Below are 10,000 nucleotides of genomic sequence, written 5' to 3'. Positions count from 1 at the left end.
CAACGTCAGGAGAATTTTAATTCAATGTTATAAATGTCACCATGAATAAATTGCAAAGTCGTTGACTTTCCATCAGTTGGGTTGGGGAAAATGAACAGTCTGCTCAAAATTGATTAGGATTCAATCATCGATGCCGGTAAATGGCTCATCCGCAATAAGTCTACAGGTATTACTATAAGTTTTATTTTATGCAACAATTATAGTTGTCTAAAATGAACAAAAGAGACGATTCAGTTTTTAATCACAATTATTTATGTGATGCTTAATCCTTGCCCTAGTTAACCCCAAATTAGAGATAGATAGTATGTAAAAAAATGCTATATATATATATATATATATATATATATATATATATCCACTCTACTGTTAATGCACAAGCCCCATGAAAATGCCCAAATATACGAAGAAAACATAAAAGATAATTTACTTTTTTATCAATTTGTTATTTAAACCACGTTTTCTGATAGTGACGGAGCGTGTCATTCTATTGGGTTGCACGGCACTCTACTCATCAGTGTGGAAAACGATTTCCAGCGGGGTTAGATGCAATTGAAGTTGACCTTCATTTGAATGTTTTGGCCCCAAAAAACTTATTAAAGCTTCTTCTGTCATAAATGTATATATATACTGTATATATATATATATATACATATATATATATATACAGGGAACAGGCACTGGGAAACCCTTCTGTACCGAGTCAGGTCAGAGCACCCTTGATCAAAAACATGGAACCTTGGAGTGCTTCCGCTAAATAAGGACCCTTGCCTGTGTGAATTAAGGGTCGCGGGAGAGGGTCAGCGTTGTTAAGCATGTATGACTCATTCCAGTGGCTCTTCTAATATCAATCTCTGTCATTGGACTCCTTCAGCGGCGTAACAACGCGACTGTATCCTCGGCCTCAAGGCAGCGCAGAGGGGAAGGGAGCCCCTACAGCATGTCTTTCAGGCCTTTCTCGCCGTAGAAGGAAACTTCTTCTCAGACCCAAAATAGCTGGACAAATAAGATCTCAGATGAGCTTTGGGACTTCCAGCACCCGAAGAATCTCACTGCGATTCCACTGGCGAACGAGGGACCAACAATATCGCCAAAAATGGAACGAGTGAGGGAGCGAAGCGTCATGGGACTGAACTGGCAGCAAGAGGGCACCATACTGTCGGATTTTGAATTTGTCAAATCAAATCTGTTTTTCTTTTTACTGGCTGCATGTTCACCATCATCATCATCATCATCATCATCATCATCATCATCATCATCATCATGTTTTATGAGGAAACTCAAACATGAGAGTGAGGGGATATTATAAAACCGGACCTTGACTGCAATATTCACTGCTGAGTCAGCAGATGAGAAACAATGTACGAAAGCATTTTACAATACATTCACTCCTACTCATTTAAAATCTTATGTAGAATTTTGTAGCCTCATAATTGTAATTGTTGTAAACTGTATGTGTGAGTGAGTGACTATGAAACAGCACTTGTTATCCAGTGTCTTGATTCACTCATACAAAGAGAAATGTGTGTCATGTGATGATAACACAATAGAACAATGTGTGTGGGTGTGTGTGGGTGTGTGTGTGTGAGTGTGTGTGTGTGTGTGTGTGTGTGTGTGTGTGTGTGTGTGTGTGTGTGTGTGTGTGTGTGTGTGTGTGTGTGTGTGTGTGTGTGTGTGTGTGTGGGTGTGTGTGATTTTTGATGCTACTGTATCACCGAATGACGGAAAATGAATTGAGTGTTTCTATGAATAAATGATGCTTATGGCGGGATCCGCTGTTAATATTGCTCGGTCTGCGTAGCTCCCACAAGGAATCCCAGGCATTAGTGGCCCCGCCCCTTTTTGAGGGGCATGAAAAATTCAAATCTCATTTAAATTTCTAGGCAAGCGGATACGCGTATCAATGCATCAAAATAGCAATCGGGCCTTCAGGTAATGACCACATTATGGTGGACATCATCTATCACGAAATACGATTTCCCATCTATACTTTATTTTTTATTTTTTTTGGAGGGACTGTATTAGATGTGGTGGAGATGGGAGGCTGGCTGGGGGAAATTGAGGGCACAGCGCCATAAGGCTGGCTTTATTCATTTGTAGGGTGTGGGTGATGGAAAAACTAAGCTTTGAAGAAGCATTCTTATTTCCTGGTCCTCCGGTGAGATTGCTCCGGGGTCAGAGGTCGCACAGAAACTTGACCGGGGCCGGGAGGGCAGATATGAGAGAAGGGTTCCGGAAGGGTTCGCTCCTGCTATTAGACCTGCCACAACCAGAGGATTTTATTGCGTGGTAATTATTTACTTGTGCCGACAATGCATAACAAGACTAAAACTGACAGTGCATATCAGCTAAAAAACAAGGTTTTATGGTTTATAGATTTTGATTTTTGCTACATCGGGAGTGAAGAAGCCTGTAAAGCTGACTCCTAACATAGAGCAGTAGTATGACAAATAGTAATATATTCCTGAACCCCCTGGGAGTAATAAAGGGTTATATTATCTATTCCTAAAAGTAATTTATTTATTCATTTTTTTTATTATTCATGATATTATTATATAGATTTGTATTTATATATATTACATATATATATATATATATATATATATCTTATAGTATTAGAATTATTTATTATTTATTTAGTTTTTATATTATTATCATCTTATCTCATCTTGAAATATCATAATGTAAGCTAGTAATAGCTCTGGAAAAGGATCCGTCGTGAATTGCTTTCATGACTCCGTACTTTCGCTCAGCAGCGGAGGGCGTGGCTCCCCGTCACCGCGGTGACTAATTACAGGGCAGAACGTGGCGGAGGACGGCGTGGCTTCCCCGAGTTCACCGCGGGGTCGAGGCTCCGCAGTCACACGCGGCTTCGACGGGACGCGCAACGCGGCTAATGTGTTCCGGGTCAGGGAAACAAACACGAGCAGATCTCCGGACCTGCGCTCCGTAATGGAGTCCATTAGTTTAATTATACGGGAACGATCCGGAACAGCCTTCTGCCGCCTTCGATAAATAAACACATGAAGTTGATTTGCCAGTTGCAGTCCAAGCACCAACGTGGATGAGAACGTCCAGTATCTACGACAGCATGAATGTACTTCCTCCGATTGGAGTAGATGCATACCGTGGGGTGAACAAATTACAGATGACATACAAATGTACGACTCTGATGAGGAGCAGGGGCCGCTCTTCGCCATCGAAACAGCTGTTATACTTCATGGAATGTGGTTCTATGAGTCCTGGACTGTGTGTAGTGGGATATAGAGCCATTCTCCAAGAGGAAAAGCCTCCAGTTCCTTGAGGTAGTCATTTTCCGCCCCACGTTGCCTCGAATACTCCCACGTCAAAGTTCCAACACATACTGCATACTGCAAATTGACAACTCATGCCGAGCTCAGACTACGTGATTCTGGCCTGATTTTCCCGCTCGCTGACAGGCTTTTGGAGCCCCATATGTACAGCCCCGGATCGGAGGAAAATCATAGCGCGCACCCGTGAGCGACGGGTGTGCGGTGTGAACTGCTCACGAAGCGATCGGACTGCTCGCCGAGCGCTCGCACACGCCAGTGCGATATCAATCAGTTCTAATATCTGGTCATTTCGGGATCGAGTCGGGAGTGACGCACAGAGCTGCAGCCAATGAGAGCAGACACGGGGTGGGGTGGGGTGGGAGGAGTCGAGAAGGAGAAACATTTTACTTTTCTTCGCTAGGGTTTTAATATATGTCTTATTTAAATTCTGCTTTTATTCAGTTTTTTACAGTGATCAAGAAACGAATGAAAAAATTATAATCCTGTCCCTCGCATGGTATCGCGTCAATGACAAAGCGTAGTTTGGAGACCCCCCACAGACTCGTCTGGGATTCCTCCCGGTGAAAGGTCTTGTAATGTGTCTCCGATCAGTCACTTCAACATTCCCGATCACAAGACAGAGAGTCGTGTCGTGTGTGTCTGTCGCAGTGCGGCGATCGGACGGCTCTGGAAGCCGTGCGGTGTGTTCATGGCGATAAGCTGTTATGACTCACCTTTGCAGCTGAATTTGTAAGTGAGATTCCGCTTCTTCCCGTCCACCGCCCTGTAAGTTCTGCATGTCGAATAAATCAACAAACTCCCTCACCAAAGGGTGTAATCAGCTTCTTTTAGTATCCTTGTCGGCCGCCTTACTCGCCGCAACGCTCAACAAGACGTGTAAAGAACATAGAAAGTGCCGTCAAATCAGCCTTTCCCAAGACCGACAGTGACTTAAAGTGAACTTTTTACTAAGATGGAGAAAAGAGGAAGAACGCTACGTGAGAAGGGAAAGACAGCTCAGCCAATGCCTTGTCCAACTAGAAACACGGCTGTCGTGTCAGTACCCCGTCCGCTGCACGGGAGAGTAGACCCCACCCGAGCCACCACCCAAACGACTCCATCGACTGTATCAACCAAGAAGAAGTGGATTAGGACCTCGCGATGCTGCTATCTCGCTGAATTAAGTTCCATCGATTGTTGCCGAATGAGGTCAGCAGTCTCACAGTGTCACCATGTGCCGATGACCTGACCTTCCTCTGCCCTTCACTACGCCCTTCACTGAAAATGCGGTTGTGTTACCTCACTTTTAAATATGTTGATAAATAGTATACTGCCATTGATTAACAAGCAGGCCCATAAAAACAGAGATAGGGGTCAACTCTTTAAATCAATAACCAAAAAAAAGTTCAAATATTATTGAATGGCTGCAGGTTTGTATTGATCACGGCCTCCCACACAAGGTCGCAAGGTAGAATGACAACACATCGGAATGGTTTAACCGCAGTGTGAACATATGGGTGCAGCTCCGGTCTGGAGGTCATTTAATGTACAACTGATACTGACACCACACAGACAAAGGGGAAATAATAAATGAAAACTTCCGAGGTGAAAGTCACGAGATAAAAACACATTTTTGTGGAAACAAATTTCAAGGGTGAATATTATAAAATATAATACATACTGTAACAGTTTGCCATGCCACTTCTTTTCCTAAAGATGTTCTATTAAATTTCACATGAGGACTAGACTTTCTTCTCACGGCGGAGACACATACTGTATCTATTCACAACAATTTTAAGGAAATCTAAAAAAATTCATATACAAAATACTATATATATATAAAAAAAAAAAAATGCAAATTTCCACGGAACCCCCAGACACTTGCAATGGATCCCAGTGCTCCACAGGGAGAGCAGCTGTAGCCATGATGTCTAAAAGTGTGTCCAAAATGGAAAATACACCCGAGACTACTTCATATCCCATCACAGCACTTCACACTTCATTGTAAATGCATTTCACTGCTGAGGCTGGTGGTGTAGAGCCGTAGTACTCCACCCAGTAATACCGTGACAGGACAGAAATGCTAATGCCATGTCTGTCAAAAATAAGCAGGTAAAGTGTATTTCCTTAAATTATGTTAATAAATAAAAGGCAGATAAGCAATTTTGTAAAAAAAATAAAAAATAAATAAATACAAATAAATTATATATACAGTATGTCATCGGCATTACTTAAAAAAGGCCTCAGAGTAAAACAGAACTAAGCTTAAGTATATTGTTATTTCTGGATGTCGTACAGGCCCGGCCCCCTGCTTTATTGTGGCCCTAAGTGGCGTAGCCGGGGGGGCTGTCATGCGCGAGGCTACCAAGCGCCATGAATACATTGTCTAAAATAAAAACACACAGTTTTTGTTTTGTCTTGCTTGGAGAAAAGGGGGGGACATCGAGGGACTCGTGTGGCCCTGATCTTGTATCAGAATGTGATGCTGTCTTGGCCACGGCCCGTTGCCGTTGGGCGACATTATCTCTGTCTAATGACATGTGGGTCCTGCGGAGGACAGATCTCTTCTCTTGGCGGTTCTGTCCACCGCTGTGTGTGTGTGTGTGTGTGTGTGTTGATGGTCGTGCGGTTACTGTTGCTGCATCTTTATTATTTTTTTATTTTTATTCCTCCGTCCAGAAATTCCCGCCTCGGGGGAATAATGAAGATTTGACTCGACTTGACTTGATAAAAGCTCTTTTAGTATCGCGGTCGCAGCGCGGAGCTTCTCCCGTCGCTCTGACAAAATGACCATTAGCGCGGCGTGCAAAGCTGTGACTGGACCAAAGCATGGGGTGGGGGTGGGGGTGGGAGTGGGAGGTGAGGGGTGTCAGCCTCTGAACCTCGGTCCACACCGTCAGGCAGGACAGTCGCGTTAACCAAGCCGCCAAGTGGGCCGCGGCGCACGGCGTCCCATCCGGCGGGAAAATAAATCACCGGCGCCGGCCAAACGCGCTGAAGACTCGAGGCGGAACTGGAGCGGCGCCTGCGTCCGTTCCTCTTTGTGCGAAATTCATTACCACTGTGCCTCGCCGAACTGTGAGTCCAACGAATCGATTCCATGAAAGGAGTGCCGTGTGGGTCCACAACATTAATTGAAGTCTATAAAACACAATTATTCGTCACCTCGTTTGCCAGGCTAAAAACGATGAATCTAAAGTTCATTATGAACTAAATGAGAAAATGTAAATTAGTGAGCAAATAATAATGTTTTTTTTATAACTTTTTCGAGAGACTACTGTTTATTTTCATGCCCATATACTGTTTATAGTAATTAAAATGGGATAATTGATTTGTGTCCTTCAGTTCTGCTTAATTTCCCTCCAAAATGAAGGAACTGTCACTTTAAGTGACATCATAAAGAAGACGTTGTTTAAGCCTTCAGAGGAGCTCCATTCTGAAGCTGGTAAACGATCTTTTTTACTGATAACTTGATTGTTTTATCATGTTTGATGGGGTCTGTCAAGCCTGTCCACCCTGCCACTAATAACAGATAGAGAAAATCGTTTTAAAGTTAATTATTTATGATGATTATGAAAAAAAAAACGAAAAAAAACCCATGTTATTACTTTATTTTCCGCTAATTATCAGCTAATGAATTTGACCCTAGGTATAGTTTTTGTGTGCCGGCCATTTTAGGATGAAATGCTCCACCCCGTCACGTCAACCTCTTCGTAAGGCTTTTGCGCCTGAGGTGCAATATGAAAGTTGGATACACGGATGGGCGTATATTAAGCGATGAAATGTAAATAAAAATGGATTATTTGTGAAAATAGAAAGGCCAAATGGCACCCGTCTCCCGGGACGACTCTAACAGAATTGAGATGGATTCCTTTCAGCCGGCAGGCGCTGGGGGAGAGGCAGAACTGCTGGATCCTCTGGTCTTGTGTCTTGTGTGGACCACTGATCGGGGGCCGTGGCGGTGGAGCGTCCAAGCTGCTTCCTAACGAGCGCAAACAGCAGCGCGACGCCGGCGCTCAAACCAGTCGGCGTGTGTTTGTGCGCTAATGACTCCATATGTTTTTTTTGTTTTTTTTGTTTTTTTTCCCCGTCGCTCACAGGGCGGCCCCGGGAAGCGTCGGACTGTGTCTTTATAACCGACGGGGAATGCAGAATGATAACGGGGACGAGTTCACGGCCGCCTCGCGAGTTTCGTTCTCCTGATCCTTCGATTTGAAAAAAAAAAAAGTGAAAACAGAGAGTTCCGCTGATCGTTAAAATAGAGCGAAGTCCGTAAACAAGGCAGTAAGCTGTAGAGAAAAGGGATGCGCTTCATCCGATCCTTAATTCCTTCCCAACCCCCGTTCTTTTCCAGTTGTCCTCACACACTCCCTGCGTCTCCATGCGCTACTTGCTTCGTCTTTGAGCCAATTTCCAATTGAAAAACCCCCCAAAAAAACACTCTCATCCCGAAGGGTAGGGACCACTTTTGGCCCCTCAGAGGTGATGAGGATCTTACATCATGGACGGTGAGGTCATCATCACGTGCCATAACGCTGCCGTTCATCATCCTGCAAACCTCTCCTCCCCCGTGGGGACCCGGCCCGGATTAACCGCCCCCGCCCTCCCGGCTCGATGAAAGAGGTCCCCTAATCTTACGGGGACGAGGGGAGGGGGCCGCGCGTGATGAGGTCGCGCCGGAGGAGGAAAGGTCAGTGTTGTGTCCGCAGAGCGGGGACTCATTATTCCACGAAAGACGTCCGTTTCCACCTGTCAAAGAAAATAACCATCTTCCTTCATCCGGTAGATGGGGATCATTTCTAACCTTGTTAAAAAAAACAGACCTGTTTGTAACAGGAGAGACCCGTAAACAACAGCACGTGAACCGAAATGAACCTGCCGCCGCCGCACACCCCGCTCACAGTCAAGAGATGAAAAGTGTTGAAAAAGGAAAAGGAAAATAGGATAAAACATTTTTTTTTAAAAGCTAGAAAAACCAAACTGAACGTTGACATTGAGGTGCTTAATCCCCGGGGGGGGGGGATTGTTGCCTTACGTTGGGGCTGCGGCGTGAAGCCGGCCGGCGCTCACCTCGCCCCCGGGGGCCTCTGCGCGTTTGTGGGCGCGTCGGCTCAAAAATCGTGACCGGCTGTTGTGGGCGCGCCGAACCTTTCAAAACCTCTCCCCGTTTCCACATTCACTACACATCATATAGGAAGGTGGTGCCGTGTGTACTTTTTTCAAAAATGTTAATGGTGCAGCTGTTTGCTTCGAAAAATAAATGACCTCTTGAAAAATACCGCGTGACTAGTCTTGTATCCGCCCCTTCAAATAAACAACTGTCCTTATTGGAGAAACGTAACGTGTTCCATATTTTGTCGATGGTTTGAGGGAAGTTTTTCATTTAAGAAAATAGCCGACTCATGAACAATCACGCGGACCCGCCGCATTGGGAGCGTATGCCCCCCACCTATTGGCTGGCGCCCGGCGCCGCTCATTTGCATAAAGTTGAACTCTGCTCAACTTTCCGTCGCCCCCCCTCCCCGCAGCCGGATGTAGCCGAGAGCCGTCTGAAATGCATCGGAGCCTGTCGCCCTGCAGCGCATGTACATTTAGTCAACCTGCAGTCAGTCTTTTTTTTTTTTTTTCTCTCTCTTCTTTAAATCCCAGCAACGGGCTTTTTAAAATGAAGGAGCAGGCTGTGCTCTGCCGAGTGGAAAATCCCTTCCTCCCCGTCGCCGCCCGACGCTGGAAACGCGCCTGTGTTTGGGAGGGGACTTTTGGGAGAAAAACAAGAGACGAGTCATTTTCTTTTGGCCGGGGCTACCGGCAAGCGTGAAATCGAATTCAGGGGAAAACAGCAAATGGTCAAATGACATTGACGCAATCTCATACGAGACGCTCCGAGTGGGAAAGGGCTGTCGATAAATGATCAGCTGATAAAAAAATAAAAAAATAAACCCCCTGCCCTGCTCTCCCAAAAAAATAACCTTGCCCGCCCCCCCCCCCGTCTATATTTGCACACGCTCGCGAGCCCTTTCATCGCGCGCTGTGAATTTGTGAAGCATCTCTCGGCTGGAACGCTTTTCCACCTCCAGATGTGGCATTTGTGACGGTCTCTTCGGACGCCCAGGTTAATTGGAATCGGGCGTTAAGTGACGTTCAATATTCTAACAGTGACAACAAATTATGTTAATGGTACATTCAAGTCCTTGTTATCAAGGTGGAATCAATCATGTCCGCCTCCCCTGAGGTCTTCATCCATACATAGCAATTAGAAGCGTCCGTGTGTGTGCGTGCGTGTGTGTGTGTGTGTGTGTGTGCGCGCGCACCTGCGTGTGTGTGCGTGTGTTTTTGTGTATACGGTGTTTCTATCCTCCATGCTCAACAGCAGAACTGAATGCCAGGAAGGAGGAGGTTCTCCTCAAACCAACAAATGCCATTTCACGCCGCACGTCACGGCCCTATCTGTAACAAAATAAAAGGTCAAACACTGCAGGGAACACTCGAATTCTACCTGAATTCAAGGGACCCGGGTTGATTGGAAAACTGGGAAACTCCTCTGTCATCTGGACTCCCAAGGTGGCGCTTCCCGCCGTGAGTCACCTCTAAACAAATAATCGGGTTTGTCATTCAATTCGCCAGCGCCAAACCTGATCGCAGTTTTCTCAGTGGCTTCGGGTCCATCTGTCGCAGGGAGTTCATCGGCCAGAATCTCCCCGGGACTGCGG

The 10,000-nt window shown here is 45.5% G+C and overlaps 1 protein-coding gene across 1 annotated transcript in view; it reads right to left on the bottom strand.

The window, feature by feature from the left end:
• LOC307238205 (dual specificity calcium/calmodulin-dependent 3',5'-cyclic nucleotide phosphodiesterase 1A-like) overlaps positions 1-10,000 on the bottom strand; it is a gene marked incomplete at its 5' end in the record, with an annotated part of 77,165 nt that overhangs the window by 56,355 nt on the left and 10,810 nt on the right. Inside the window, one exon of the mRNA XM_080011102.1 lies at positions 9,923-10,000. This exon is cut by the window's right edge and continues 88 nt beyond it. Within this exon, the coding sequence (XP_079867228.1) occupies positions 9,923-10,000 (78 nt within the window). The remainder of the gene's footprint in view (positions 1-9,922) is intronic.

Source organism: Zeus faber (genome assembly GCF_960531495.2).
Source record: "Zeus faber genome assembly, chromosome: 12".
Lineage (NCBI taxonomy): Eukaryota > Metazoa > Chordata > Actinopteri > Zeiformes > Zeidae > Zeus > Zeus faber.
Note: the sequence above shows the minus strand (reverse complement) of the source record. Positions and strands in the feature narration are given on the sequence as shown.